The sequence below is a fragment of the Mirounga leonina genome, unplaced genomic scaffold (genome assembly GCF_011800145.1).
Source record: "Mirounga leonina isolate KUSES-001 unplaced genomic scaffold, KU_Mleo_1.0 Mir_125, whole genome shotgun sequence".
NCBI lineage: Eukaryota > Metazoa > Chordata > Mammalia > Carnivora > Phocidae > Mirounga > Mirounga leonina.
The window spans coordinates 55116764-55132942 of record NW_023270305.1 but is presented as its reverse complement, the minus strand read 5'-3'; the positions used below and the strand labels follow the sequence as shown (position 1 = coordinate 55132942).

Below are 16179 nucleotides of genomic sequence, written 5' to 3'. Positions count from 1 at the left end.
ATGATTCTGGTTTATACTGATTTCCTTTTCCAATTTCCTTTAGCTTCTAATATGTATTCTAAATGCAAAAGCCCTCAGTCTCAGTTATCTTATGTTCTGAACTAGAATGGACTCCTTGAGACTTTTTTTCGCCCCCCTTGAGACTTTTGTAGATAGGTTTTACTTCTCTTCCTTCTTTTGTATTCCTCACAGTACCTGGATTAGTGTTGCTTTTGTAATTACCCTTTAAGAAGTACTTTATTGACTCAGGAGGTTAAGGCCAGTCTGGATCTCACTTAGTGCCATCTCACTTAGTGCCCAGATTGACCTGATTGCTCAGGTCCCTCACCCCACAACGCTCCATGTGTTTCTGCCCCAAAGCGGCCTGCTAAGTCAGAGAGAAAGGCCCTCACAGAGAGAAAACAGTTCTGTGTGTCAACAAATGGAGGGATAAGGATGGCTTAGGAAACCTATCATTTTTTAAAACACTTACTTGACTACAGAGAGTTGTATTGGAGTGAAAGTCAGGAGCTGAGGTTCCTGACTCAGCCCTAACCCTGAGCAGGATTGCAACCTTCTGCAAATGTTTTAACCTGTGAGGACTTTAGTTCTCCAGTCAATAAAATGTGAGACTTCGAGTTATTTCAAAAGTTCCCTTGTAGCTCTAAAATTCTGTGATTCTCTAAAAATGTGTTTCCAAATGCTTAATACTCATTGCATAAGGTAATGTTTCTTATAATGTTTCCAAAGTGTCCAGCTATTGTTGCATAGCGAAGGAAGTTAAAAAGTTTAAATTTAGAAAAAATTTAATGATCGGGGAGCAGGAATTGAAGTACCTGACCTGTATCTGGTGGCAAAATGCTCACTTTCATCCATAGGGTAGGGTCATAAGCCTCATTAAAGCTGCTTGTTCACTGTGTGCTAGAGGGAATTCTAACATAATCCATTTATCAGTTACAGTTACTTGTAAGATGGAGTGCGAATGTGTTTATAAGAATTTTGCATGGTATATGCACATAATATGGTACCATTTTTTAGAGGTAGCATTTCATTTGTTGAACATATATAGAATTAAGTCCTGGTGATACACCTCTGTATTTCATTATCTTTGGAGTAGCATTGTATGTCTTAGCTTGATGATACCATAATATTACTGGATGGTACAGCTGGTAAAGCTTCTTTAAAGTATTTTGGTGTCACATGGATAGGATTATACTGTAGATTAACATGGTAGTGTTTATGCAATAACATGTACGTCTTTCTTCTTGTGAGGTTCTGATGTACACTTTTAGTTGAGCAAAGGGACTTTGAAATTTATTCCTATGATTTTAGTTATTTGAACTTTTAAAATTTTATGAGCTTTATATTAATAGAATTGTTTGTAAATTACTTCCACTAAATTTTTTGTCTCAATATAATTTGTCACATGAATATGTTTTTAAGATTTAATACCTTCTATGTATCTCTACTCATAGATCAGTTTTATAAACTTACTATTTGGGGATACTTTCAGTATGATTTGTCAAATAAAAATAAAGTAAGCTCCAAATTTTATTCCCCTCTAACATTCTATAATGTGTTAATACTGCTATGTTTTACTGCACTCCAATTTATTAAATTACTTTAAAATTGTTTAAGTAATCAAATGTATTTTAGCTCTGTTATCTGATAGTGAATGGTGCTCCTATTATCAAAATTTATTCTTAACATGTGTATATTAAGATGTCTGATTTTAAATCAGATTAGATCCATATAAAAAGAAAAAAATTCTTATTCAAAATACTATGCAAATGACAGTAATATGAATATAGGCTACTAGAGTCTTATTGGAAGGTGGTGAGGAGTGGAAAATATTGAAGAAAACAGCATAATAATTATGATTTAGAAGCCATGGTCTCCATATTTAAAATTAGTATTTTGTGAAGCTTACTTCCCAGTGCTGGGACTCTGAGACGAGTGAGAATCTGTTAAGTAGATAATTGTGCCTCTAGGAGGATACAGTTTTTTTTCAACCTTGTATTTTGAAAAATTTGAAACATACTGAATAATAGAGAACTCCCGATACCCATTACTTTGATTTCAAAATTAACATTTTGAAATTTTACCTATTTTTTGCCTGAAAGGTTTTAAAACAATTAGATATCATGACAGTTTATCTCTAAATACTTAATGTATGCATTTCCACAAAACAAGGACAGTTCACCATATTATCACCATGCTGTTACTTAACAAAATCAACATCACTCCTCAATGTCAGGTACAGTTTTATATCTACTTTCTTTCTCCATTATCCTAACATTCATTAGAAAATGGGAATACAGACAATTTTTATTCTAATTGTATTTAAGCTCTTTTTTTTTTAAGATTTTTGTTTATATATTTATTTTAAAGATTTTATTTTATTTTTTTTAAAGAGAGCACTCACGAGCACGGGGGGTGGGGGGGCGAGGGGCAACAGGAGAGGGAGAAGCAGACTCCCTGGCTGAGCAAGGAGCCCCATGATGTGGGTCTCCATCCCAGGACCCTGAGATCATGACCTGAGCCGAAGGCAGATGCTTAACCGACTGAGCCACCCAGTGGCTCATGTGCTTAAGCTAAGTCCATGTTCTTAAGCTCTTTTTTCCTTTTCTAAAAATTATTTATTGCGGGAAACTTCTCTGTTATAACTTCCCTATCTTTAATTGAGTCACCTAGATCATATGATCTCTTTGACCCCTTTTAGCTCTCATAGCCCCTGACTTCCTGCATAGAACTGGCTGTAAGCTACAAATCTGACTTAGGAAACTACTGGTGCAGAACCAGGTGAGCATGATTTCCCTGAGTTGAATGTCCCTCAGGAGAGCCAGTCTCTAGTCTTGAATACAGGAAAACAGGGATTGTGTTGTATTCGCTGATGTATGCCCAGCAGCTGGCACAGAGCATGGCATATAATAAGGCACTCAATAAATAAATGGCAAGTGAACAGTGAGTAATTGACTAGGTTAATGCAAAATGAATTGATTAGTCAGTCAGTCAGTGTTCAGTAGGAACAGTTAAAGCCAACCAAGTAGAGCTGGATGTAGTAGAGCCACATATAGCGACTAAGGCATTTGTACATTTCTTAAATTCCTATTGTGAGACATCTATCCAGTGTCAAGAGATCATTGAGACTTTATACAGCCATTAGCAGTGTTTTGTTTTTGTTTTTGTTTTTTAATGGGTAGAGCTCTGCCAGCATATTCCTGGAGAGAAACTGAGAAATAGGGGCTGCTATGGGTTAAATTGTGTCCCCTCAAAGGATGTTGAAGTCCCAACCCCCAGAATCTGTGAATGTGACCTTATTTGGAAATAGGGTTTTTTTGAGTTAAGATGAAGTCAATTGGGAGGGCCCTAATCCAGTACAGTTGAGATTATGAATGGGAAAACTTGGACATAGAGACAGACCAGACATGAATAGAGGAAAGACAAGAGACAGGAAGAACGCCTTCTATAAACTTGGAGCACCTGAGATCACCCGAAGCTAGGAGAGAGGCATGGAACAGATCATCCCTCCCAGCCTTCCGCAGGGACCAACCCTGCGAACAACCTGAGGGCAGACAGGTAGCCCCGAGGACTGGGAGATGATGCATTTCTGTGATTGTTTAAGCTGCCCAATCTGTGGTACCTTGTTAGAGCGGCAACCCTGCAAAACCAATACAGGGACCTAGATGAATCTTTGCACGAAAGTTGAGATAATACATTTTCCAAACAATTTTAATAAAAACCTCAGGAGTGTTCTGTTTCTTATAAGTTGCTAACACTTGAGCACAAATACCAGTGTATTTTGGCCGTATGTGAGCACCAGAATGGGGGGGGGGGAAATGGTAAGGGGGAAAAGTGAGAATAGAGGGGAGAGAGAAGCACCCTCTTTTATTTTGCCTAGGGCCACTCTGGGCTGGCCCAGATCAGCTAGGTTTTTAACAGGATTTGTTCTTACACATGGGATCTCCAGGCAGTTAATTCTTGCCCAGGTGTGGTGGAATTTTCATGATAATAGACTGCTTGTTTATTCTGGAGCTAAATGTCCTTGTTCAGAATCAGAAGATATTAAAAAAAAGAAAAGAAAAGGGTGGTGTGGAGCACCTGGGTGGCTCATTCGGTGTTAAGCATCTGCCTTCAGCTCAGGTCGTGATCTCGGAGTCCTGGGATCCAGCCGCAAGTTAGGCTCTCTGCTCAGCAGGGAGTCTGCTTCTCCCTCTCCCTGTCCTTCTCTCTCTCTCTCAAATAAAATCTTTTAAAAAAACAAAAAATAAAAAAAGGGTGGTTTACCTTCTCCTAATCCCAGGCAAAAAGTTTAATAGAAGAAGATGGCAACTATTTGTATAACTTTCAATATAGGTTCAGTATCAAAATAGTTAAGGGTGTGAGCTCCAGAATCAGACTCCCTCCCTGGCTTTGAGTTCTGGCTCTGCCTCTTATTAGCTATTTCCTTTGCCGTATTTTTTTCACCTGCTTCTGTTTCCACATTTGAAAATAAGGATAATGGTACCTCCCTCACAGAGGGAGAAGAATCAAGTGATTTAAACATGTAAAAGGCTTAAATAAGAGGAACATAGTAAGCACTCAGTAAGTAATAGCTAGAAGATAATTTCATTATTTTTATACTTATAACAAAAGAGTACCATATCTTATTTTGCTTTCCAAGAATTCTTTAGATTTATGAAAAAAGACATAATGATGTTCTGGTTAGATATTAAGAAGATGGTAATGAATTGGATTTGATAAATATAATTCTCCCCAGATGCGTAGTTTATTGATAGATGTCCACCCAGTTGTAGGAACCAGAACATCCAGGGTCCATTTTCTACATAAGGGAAAAGATTTCACATTTTAGGAGTGTAGGTGCACTGTAAATGTAGGATGGCCCATTTAGCAAATTACCTATCCCCAGGAATATGATTCCCAAGAGAGTTAATGCTGTTGAAAAATTAGTGTTTTTCTATAATCAATACATGCTTATTGAGTGCCTCCTGAGTCCCACTGGTCATATTATTTCTATTTCTGAAGGCCAAATGCATACATGACCAAAGAATATTTGAGCATCCTGATTCACACACACACACACACAAATATACACATATATATATGTGTTTCTTTGTTTTTTAGTTAGTGTGGGAAAATGACGTTTTTGGATTCTGAATCAACTCCTTAAGCTGCGTGAATTGAATGGGCTAAGATGTACCCCTGTTTAGGGCTGTTAAACCAACTGTGCGTGCGTGAATGGCATTGGTGCTGGCAACCTCAAATGCCGGTGGGATTTGTAGTTAATGTAGTTAGTGTGGAACAGGACAGCTAGTTTGAACGTTGGTTAGCTGTGTTTTATGTAGATACAACTTCCCTGTGGCAAACGTGTTCATAAGATTATAGCAATGGCAGTCAAATCATATCAGCTAACATTTTGTGTCTACTATTTACAGATACACCAAGCTCTGAGAATGCTCACTGACATGCTGAAAAGTCTTAAGTTCAGATTTGATTTAGACAAAAAGGAAGACCATAAATTGGATGCAATTCAGATTATCCTCTCCCATTGCCTATTTGTTTTGTTAAAGGACAGACACAAATTATGTGCTTTGATATCACGTTGGAAATTAGAAAGAAAGGGTATTGTAGGTTCTTTCATATAATTCTTGAGAACTTGTGTCAGAAGGACAAATTGGAAAGCGACTGTAATTAGAATGGTTTTCTTTTGTGGGCAAAAGGCGTTTCTGGGACAGAAGCAATTTCTAGCATATGATCTACTGAGGGAAGTTCCCCCCAAAGTCTGGAAAGCATATTAAGTCACAGCCCTATTTGATCAAATAGGCTTTCACATATTGCTAAAAGAACCAGGTTGGAATAGAAAAACAGGTCACGGGTTCAAAATGTGAGGATCATTTAGAATACTGCTAAATACCTGGGTATTTTGCGATGATGCTTGAATCTGCAGCACCATTTAAAGGAGCCATAGACCATGGCTCTTCAGGCATCTAAGGCCCAACAGAGCATTAGATGCCTGAAGAGATCATGAGAAGAGGCCCCGTGCATCTGCCATCTCTCATAAGTTAACCCCACAGATGTGTCTTTAAGTCTCTCACTCTCAATGAATATTATGTATAAAGAAAACAGGATAAAAGTTCAGATTTGAAATAGAGTAGGTAGTTTTGAGATCCAAGAGGGGAAAAAAACCTCCAACACATAAAACAGATTTTTTTTTTGTTTTTTTTTGTGTTTGTTTTTTTAAGAATAACCGCATGTTGCATCCATCAGAAAACAGAAACTGCAGACTTTTTATGGCTCAGATCAGGTCAGACTGTAGTTTTGAAAAATACATCTTCATGCTTATTCTAATAAGCATCATGTTTGAAAAGTAAGCTGGCACCTTTTAAAAGTTGCATTATTTTGTCTAGACTGTATAGCAGTAATGCGGCATTACTGGCCAAAACAAGGGAGGGAAGTTGAAAAACAAAAGAGGTGCTATACAATAAAAGAGTAAAAAGCACAGATTTATATCAACATGGAGTAGCATCTGTGAGGTTACATGTTAAGTTTTTAACAGACACGAGGGATGTTTGTGAACACAAACATGCTGCTTACACATTGCATACTTTATTCCTCTTTTGGCATATAGTGATTTTCATTAGTCAGGAAGCATTTAGTTTCTTGCGAAGATTTTTACATTATAGTATCTTGTAGATTGAGTAGGGAAATATTATACCTTATTCAAATAAGATAAATGCTGGCTTTTTTTAAAGAGCCTTCAAAGTTGCTGCATAAGTCTGTATGTTCTTGCTAGAGTTTTCAAAGTGTTTTCTAAATTTCCATTTAAAAAAGTCATGAATAGTGGCTGTCTCCTTCCAGAGTATAATTTCCATCAGTCTCTGATAATGAGAGCTTAACAGACACATTTCTCGATACAACAAGGTGTGTTAATTAAAAGGATTTAATTGTATAAAATACTGTAAATTATGATAAGATATGAGAGTGTATGACAAAAGGCTAAATTCTTAAAAAGTGAATCCCATTTTGGGGGCTGAATATACTTCTCTAATGTATAATCAGTCTGCAAAGTGGAGGTAAAGTAATAATGTGATTTAATGGGTGGTCACATCCCACTGGGCAGTGACATTTGTTCACGTCGTGTCTTGCTTCTTTCTCTCTCAGCTCCATAACCTCTTGCACCCTTTTCCAGCTGACATTTTTCCTGTCCATCGCATCAAGTGTTGAGAAATGCTTCCGTTTGAGCCAATTTGGCTGCTTGGTGCTTAGGATTCCTGGTTGCTTGGGGAGCAGGAAGGCAGCAGATTTGACTCTTGCTGGGAAACAGGTCCTTTACTTTTTCCATCAACTATGAGCAAGCCACTCAATCTTGCATAAACTGAAAGAACCAGGAACTGGTTGGGTTAGGGTGTTAGCCACCAGTCAGCCAGTTTGCTTTTGGTACAAAAATGAATAAATCCTTTTCTTTCCCAACCACCTCTTCCACCTGTTTCCTTTATTCACTGACTCCTCACATAGTGGCCAGCCACACCATTTTTAGAGTTGTCATTGGTCCTCTTATCCAAGAACCATGGTTCTTCTTTGTCTCCCTTCTTTTGTTCACCAGCACACTAGTCCGCCCTCCCATTGGCCTTTGCCTGGACTATTGTTACATTCTCCTAAATGGATTCTCTGCTTCTGTTTCCTCGTTATGGTGCTGCTGGTACTGATAATACTCTTTGCCAAAAACCTTTGATGACTTGCATTTACATGCAAAAATTGTGTTCCAGCTTCTTAACATGGTTTTAGAAGCTTTCTGCTGACCAGTTTTTCTGGCTTGTGTTGTATTTCCAATAACCTCTGCACTACCAACCTACACCGACCTGTGCTCTGGTTTTCCTTCTTGGGTTACTTCTTTTTCCCTATCCTCGTTTGTGGAAATCTTAGGTATTTGTCAAGGCCCAACTCAAATGTTTCTTTCTCTGAGCCCCTCAATTAGAAATAAACTCCCCTTGCTCTAAAATATTACCAAATTTAAATCTGCTGTATTTTTCTCAAAGTAAAAGTTACCTTAGGACCTGTAGATGTGCTTATATCATCTCTTCTTTCTCTAAGTGAGACAGGGAAAAAACTCAGCCTCTGATCAGACTGATTTAGGTTCACTTTCAACTTTGCCCCTTGCTATAAGTTTGTTTTGCACAGGGTACCTAACTTGACTCATCCTGTTTTCTCATCCTCAAGATATCTTAAAATAACCTCCTTTTAGGGTCATGAGGGTTAAATGATTTGACTTCTGTAAAGCACATAATGCTTTCACGTGGTGAGCGTTCAATAAATATGCATTCATTTTTCTTTTTCTTTGTTTTTTGTTAAATATATGATTCTCAGTAGTTTATCATGCTTGGCACTCAGGCAGCTATTGAAAAGAATTTAGTTCAATTTTTCCAATTATTACCATCAAGTCAAATCAATAAAAATTTATTTAAGCCTGTGTAGAAGCCCTTAAGAGTAGGTACTGTGACAGATACGAAAATGTGTACAAAATTCTCCTGGCCACTTGGCCCCTCAGAGCTAACAGCCTATAAATGTGGAGCCAGGGCTTAAATCAAAGAAAAGCTAGGGGTGCCTGGGTGGCTCAGTTGGTTAAGCATTCAACTCTTGATTTCGGCTCAGGTCTTGATCTCAAGGTTGTGAGATCAAGCCCAGCATCGGACTCTGTGCTGGGCACGGAGCTGCTTAAGATTCTCTCTCTCCCTTTGTCCCCCCCCCCCCCCCAAAAAAAGAAAAGCAAAGCTAAATAATGCTATTACATTTTTAAATAGTAAATCCATGGACAAAAATGAAAACCCAATAAGTTGCTTTGTGGTTAAAGGAATGTACATTCCAGAATAGGATTCAGGGGAGAGTGGTGAACCCAGGAATTGTGAAGTGTGAATCCAGGGCTGTGGTAGGAGGTAGAGAAGAGCACTTTGGGCATCCTTAGAGGGATGCTGGGTTGAAGATGAAGGCCCTTCCCATGCAATTCACTGCAAAGAGGACTTATCACAGGGTGTTCTGTAATCATTAGTTCTACCCATCCATTTGGAAAAATAAAGCAGTGTAAGAGCTTTCCCACATTAGGAAGCAAAGGCAATGGGAAGTAAAGGTTTAACTAAGTGCAGAACTTGAGAATATGGCATATATGGGTGCAGATGTGGTTACTAAAAGGGGAAGAATGTTTGAGAGAGTCCTTTTCAGTGTAGGAAAGTTGCGTTCTTCATGGGCATCAAAGTCTAATTTGTTTTCATCTTTATTTGTTTAGTGCTTCTAACAAAGGCTATGATTTACTGACCACCTGTGCCAAATCCAGTTCTTGGAGGGCCAATGCTGAGATAGAATTAGGAGTGCAAGGCCTTAATGGGGGAAGCAAGTATATTATCTATGAAGAGAAAAAGAGAAAAAGCAAGATTGGACAAGGAAAGCTTTGAGAGTGGGATGTTGGTATGACCCGTGACTGGCAAGGGGACAGGCAGGATTGGGCCGGGAGAGCTCAGACTGTGATACAGCTCTGACAGGGAGCATCAGAGCAGAGAGTACCCATTGGAAGAGCCCCGTGGGGAGCAATGGCCACGCAATACCCCCACCGTGATCATTGTTTGACAGGTGCTGCCTAGGAAGAGCATGGCCTTGGCTCACATGCCATAGTAGTTCCTGATGGCCCTTGTCGCTTGAGGTCGTCCCCTTACTGCCGTCCTCATAGGTGAAAGCTTGGTTCTTTCTGGATGGGATTGGACCCTCAGTGGCTGCCACACTACCCTTTCCGTGGTAAAATAATAAAGTCAAATGTCCATGTAAACCTTAGTTCAGATTAGGTGGGTTGTTTTGGAGTGGGGAAGTTGGGAGCCTGAGCAACTCACTAAAACAAGAAAACCCTTTGTAGAAGCTAGACTTAGCATTGGGTGACTTGCATTATTTGGGTGTAGCACATTATTTTTTATCTATTAAATGTGGGTAATAACACATCTTCCCTACCCACCTCACGAAGTTATAATAAAACATAATATCTAAGAAAGGTGAGAAGAAAAGGAGTTCCATGTGGAAATGTGAGAGGTAGTGCAGTGGAATAGAAAGATCCAGGGGAGACAGGCAGGGCTCTTCTTTTACTCATGGAGAAAGAAAATGATTACTAAATTCAGAAAAGTCACATGAAAAGAAAATCATTTAAAATGCATTAGGGAGGGGCACCTGGGTGGCTCAGTCGCTTAAGCATCTGCCTTCAGCTCAGGGCATGATCTCAGAATCCTGGGATCGAGCCCCTGGGCTCCCCGCTCAGTGGGGAGTCTGCTTCTCTCTCTCCCTCTGCCCCTCACCCCTGCTCATGCCCCCCCCCACCTCTCTCTCTCAAATAAATAAAATCCTTAAAAAAATTAAAATGCATTAGGAAGCTAGATATTTACATTTTTCTATGCCTAGTATGATTACAATGCAAATGATCACTTCCTACTTGACCTTGGTACTTTGGACTGTCCCACTACAGGCTTGTCTAAAACTAGGGATATTATATATATTTATACTTAAAATGAAAAATATTAACTAGTTATTTTTTATTTCACAGAAAAAAGAGAGAGAATATTTAAAAAGTTAACTAGAAAGCAATTTTTATTTTAGATTAGGGGTTGGCAAACTTTTTCTGCAAAGAGCCAGATAGTAAATATTTTAGGCTTTTATGAGCTCTGTGGGCCACATATGGGTCTCTGCTGCATATTCTTTTTTTTTCTTTCTTTTTTTTTTATAATCCTATAAAAATGTAAAAATCATTCTTAGCTCAAGGGCACACAAAAATAGGACCTAGACTGCAAACTTTAGTGTGTATTAAGTTCTGCTTAAACTTATTTTTGACTTCAACAAAATTTCAGAAATGGACAGAACCCCAAATTCTATACTATATTTAAAAAAAGAGAGAATGGACTTTGATGTTATATTGGCATGGGATTGAATCCTGTTTCCATCCTTTACAAGCGCTGACTTGGACAAGCTACTTGATTACTGGGGTGCTTGGCTTCCTCATATGTAAAATGAGACCAATGCTACCTGGCTGGGAGGTTGCCTGGATTTAATGACATAATTTGTGAAAGGTACTTTGCCCAGTGATTATCACATTAAGTAGAACCTCAACAAATTTTCTTCCTTTCCTTCCTTTCTTATCTTGTTTGACAATATTTCCCAGTCTTTTTTTTTCTTTCTTTGAATTGTTCTTCCAGAATTCTAGACTGTGTTTTTCTACCATATCTTCATAGAAACTCTCACTTTGACCTAATTTGTATCAAATTAATTTATCAACATTTTGATTACTTGGGACAAATTATTGACTGTGCTTATACCAAAATCTCTACTTACCAAATGCAGTCACTCCTAAATTTCTCCATTAGTGCATCAAGATCTATAATATTGATAGATGCTAGTGGTAAAACTTACGAGGATTTTAGAGAATTTAGCCAATTCTCATAGAATATAAATATTTTAAACCATATGCTGCACTAGTAGATAAAAAACAAACTAAAAAACCGGGGATTATATATTGGGTGGTGGGGATAGATATTTGTTTGTTCTACCACTTTGTTTGACAGCATTCCATGATTATTTGAATCCTGCCCACAACTCTCTATTAAGATCAATGATTATGCACCCAGTATTGAGTACCAAATATATGAAGCATATATTAACAGAATAAAGTCTCCACCTACAGGGGCGCCTGGGTGGCTCAGTCATTAAGCGTCTGCCTTCGGCTCAGGTCATGATCCCAGGGTCCTGGGATCGAGCCCCGCATCGGGCTCCCTCCTTGGCAGGAAGCCTGCTTCTCTCTCTCCCTCTGCCCCTGCTTGTGTTCCCTTTCTCGCTGTGTCTCTGTCAAATAAATAAGTAAAATCTTTAAAAAATAATAATAATAAAATAAAGTCTCCACCTACAGACAACAATATAATAATATGAGGCTCCATACCCCATTTTCAACAATGGATAGATCATCCAGATGAAAATCAATGAGGAAACACTGGGCTTAAACTACATGTTAGACCAGGTGGGACTAACAGACATATACAAGTCATTCCGTCCAACTGCAGCAGAATACACATTCTTCTCAAGCACACATGGAACATTCTCTAGAATAGATCACATGTTAGGCCACAGAGCAAGTATAGTACTGAACAAATATAGTCCTACCCAGAGCATTTAGGCAAGAAAAATAGTCATCCACATTGGAAAGGAAGAAGTAAAATTGTCTCTGTGGATGACATGATATTATATAGAGAAAACCCTAGACTCCACCAAAAAACTACTAGAAGTAATAAATGAATTCAGTAAAGTTGCAGGATATAAAATCAGTATACAAAGATCAGTTGCATTTCCATACACTAACAATGAGCTATTGGAAAGAGAAATTAAAATAATCCCGTTTATAATAGCATCAAAAAGAAAATATTTAGGAATAAATTTAACCAAGAACATGAAAGACCTATGTACTGAAAACCATAAAACACTGATGAAAAAAACTGAGGAAGAAACAGATAAATAGGAAAAAATTCCATGCTGATGAGTTGGAAGAACTAAATTGTGAAATTGTGCATATTATCCAGAGCAATCAGTGGGCTCAATTTAATCCTTATCAAATTTCCAGTGGCCTTTTTCACAGAAATAGGAAAACAATTCTAAAAATTGTTTGGAACCACAAAAGATCTCTGAATCATCAGAGAAATGCAAATCAAAACCACAATATGGTATCAACTCATACCAGTTAAGCTATTATCAAAAAAGATTAGATAACAAGTGGTGAGGATGTAGAGAAAAGGGAACCCTGGTGCACTGTTGGTGGGAATGCAAACTGGTGCAGCCACCCTGGAAAACAATATGGAGGTTCCTCAAGAAATTAAAAATAGAACTACCGTAAGATCCAACAATCCATTTCTGGGTATACATCTAAAGGAAATAAAATCATTATCTCAAAGAGATATCTTTACCCACATGTCCACTGCAGCACTATTCAAATGAATTACTGTATTCTTAGTCAAATGGTTAGCATATGTTTTCTTTACTATATTATCAGCTTCTTATCTTCAGCTTGACTGAACTTTAGACCATTTTCTTCTGGATTATAGGCCCCTATCCTTTTTTTAGAGCATTTACCTTAGAAAACTTGAAATTGTAAGTTCTTTCTCTGTGCCTTTGAGATGTAAATCTTTTCCCAGCCTCTTGCCAGTTTTGCAACCCAGGAGTGTCTTTTTCAAGGACCTGGGAGCCATCCCTTTAAAATGTAGTCATTAAGAAAGATTGTGCCCTTATCCCCCTGACTCTGAGGGAGGGTTGGAGTCTACACACCAATTAACAACATGGACAACCTAGTCACACTGACCAACCTTCCCTTAACCTCCTCCAGTTATTTCACTAGCTCACCCCCTGCACTTAAAAACTTGCCCATGTTTTATTTCAGCGGAGTTGAGTTCAAACTTCTTACCCAATTGCAACAGTCTCTCTCCCTTATTCAGTAGCTTTGAATAAAGTCTTCCTTGTCTGTGTAACTTGTCCAGTGCAATTTCCCTTTGACAGTGATTGAGAGTGAAGACTCCAGTTTCAGACTCTGGTTCCATTTTACTACACAAATCACATAATCTCACTAGGCTTCAGTTTGTGCTTGAGTAAAATGGAGATAATGGTACCTACCTACAGGATTTCTGTGAGGGTCACTGAATATAAACCTCTTAGCATGCTGCCTGGTGCATATTAGGCACTCCATAAATTTTAGGTCTGATTTTTTTTTTTTTTAACTAATGACTACATGAAAAACTTCTTGATAGGTCTTTTTTTTAATTTTTTTAAATTTTTTAATTTAAATTCAATTTAGTTAACATATAGAGTATTATTAGTTTTGGGGGTAGAATTTAGTGATTCATCAGTTGCTTATAAGACGCAGTGCTCATTACATTAAGTGCCCTCCTTAACGCCCATCACCCAGTTACCCGATCCCCTCAGCTACCTCTGCTCCAGCAACCCTCAGTTTGTTCCCTAGAGTTAAGAGTCTCTTATGGTTTGCCTATCGGTCATTTTTTTTTTAAGTAATGAATTACTCTAGCATATTTAAAATGTTTCCTTTTGCTGCATTAACAGTATGTACATTTTCAGGATATCTACTTTGCAAAGTGAAGTCTATTTAGTTCTTAAACTAAATAAAGTGTATCCTAAATAGTGAAAGCAAGCAACCAGTTAACACATCTGATCCTGGAGTCTAGTTATTTAGGGCAGAGGGATCGGTTACTTCTGAGGCCATGTTGAGAAATGGTGTCTGTGGGCGAGAGAGAGAAAACTGAAATATCATGTTTCCAGACACTCTAGCAAGCTATATTCTCCATCAAATGAAGAAAACTCTGTGCTGTTTATATTTTGAAGGTCAAATTATCTCCTTCTTAGGCTATCCTAAAACCAAAAACTTAGAGAGACTAGAATTTAATACTAAATTTTCTTGTAATATTAATATCATAATAAATTTTCTGTTATATTTTAAAGCGCAAGTTGTAGGCAATACTCTATTGTCTTGAAGCTGTATCATGAAATGTTGCCTCACTCCCCCAATTTTAAGGAAATATATGTGAAACAACACATTTAAGAAATTTAAACTGCTTTCTTTTTGGAAGGAGCATGGTAACGTAGTTGGGAACTACTCTATTCTGGCTACACATGAGGATGAATGTCTAGTCATATCAGTTCCCTATTCAGGGCATGCTGTATCTGTAAAACTACTTCTTCCCCCTTCTTTCTCTCTCCAAAAGTAATCTGAGAAAAATTCACTTGAATTGCCATCTGACTTCTAACAATCTATATTCTGTTTGGAGACCGTGCTTGCAATTCTGACTGACTTACAAAGATAACAGTGATGATATGGATCGGTCTGAAAGGCCAAAAGTACGGCATTGATGTTCCATTCTTAAATACAGGCAACATGGTGGGGTTTTTTTTTTTTTTTTTAAGAGTCATTACCTCTTATAGTCTGTTCACTATTTTTATACATCCTGTTAATGGAGTTTCCTATAACATTAGGTTTATATTTTTAGATTGTTTGCTCTCCTCTCCCCTCCCTGCTTGAAACACGTTTATGTTTAAGTGAAGGGTTACAAAAAAAGGCAGACCTCATAAGCTGTATGAATACAGATTTAAAAAAAACCAAAACCCTATTGTAGTTTATGATGTCTAGATACCTACCTGGAGGGAAGGGAATTTAGGAGTAAAATAAAAAGGACTAAAATCTAAGTCAACTCAGAAACAAGATATGCCCAGGATGAAGTCAGGATTTAAGCTGGAAAGTTAGTTGTAATGGCCCCCAGTTGTATATATTTTATCCTGAGGTGCCATTTGGTTTAATAAAATGTAGATCTGAGGCTGTTCTTAACCTCTCAGTTTCTTAAGAATTAATTATAAAGGTTATATTTTCAGAGGACAAAAGCATTACTCATTTCTCTGTTCATGTCTTCCAGGTTTATCTTGCAGATTATGGACTTTGCTACAGATATTGTCCCAATGGGAACCACAAACAGTATCAGGAAAATCCTAGAAAAGGCCATAATGGGACAATAGAGTTTACCAGCTTGGATGCCCACAAGGGAGTAGGTCGGTTTCTTTTTTTCTTTTTCTTAATTTTATTTCAGAAGAATGATTAAAGAGTAAAAAGGCCCATGTAATGACCTTTCAGTAGTCAGTTTGAAGAGTAAGAACATTGACAAGGTTTTTATCAAAAGTAGTGAATTCCTATATGCCAATGAATATTTCGTCTACAAGGGGGAGGAGACAGAGATTGTGACAAGTGAGAAGGGCACAACGGGGTGTTAAGTAAGCAAAACTTGATGTTGATTTGGGGCAGGAAATCACGAGTTTGTATAGGTTAAACTTGGAGGTCAGCAAGTGAATTTGTGCTCTGTCACTAATATTACAGATTTGGTAAAGGTGCACATGGGAAGAATTATTCCTGTTTTTCACCAGGCCCTTATCAGAGTTTTAGAAGATACCATCTCTCAACAATAGGGAAATCTTCTCTGAAACCATAAAGTGTTAACTTGTGGAAATCTCTCCTAGTCGCCTTTCATATATCTTACTTATTTAAACTCACTTTGATGGTATTGGAAACACATTTGCAGGTAAATTACATACATAGTCCTTTTATTGGATATTGATTGTACTGCCTTGCATTCCAAGGCAGACTTAATT

At 37.8% G+C, this 16179-nt stretch overlaps 1 protein-coding gene across 5 annotated transcripts in view; it reads left to right on the top strand.

The window, feature by feature from the left end:
• VRK2 (VRK serine/threonine kinase 2) overlaps positions 1-16179 on the top strand; it is a 114293-nt gene that overhangs the window by 65462 nt on the left and 32652 nt on the right. For all 5 annotated transcript variants that reach the window (XM_035001501.1, XM_035001505.1, XM_035001502.1 and 2 more), the window contains exon 8: positions 15453-15585. In XM_035001501.1, coding sequence (XP_034857392.1) covers positions 15453-15585 — 133 coding nt within the window. The remainder of the gene's footprint in view (positions 1-15452; positions 15586-16179) is intronic.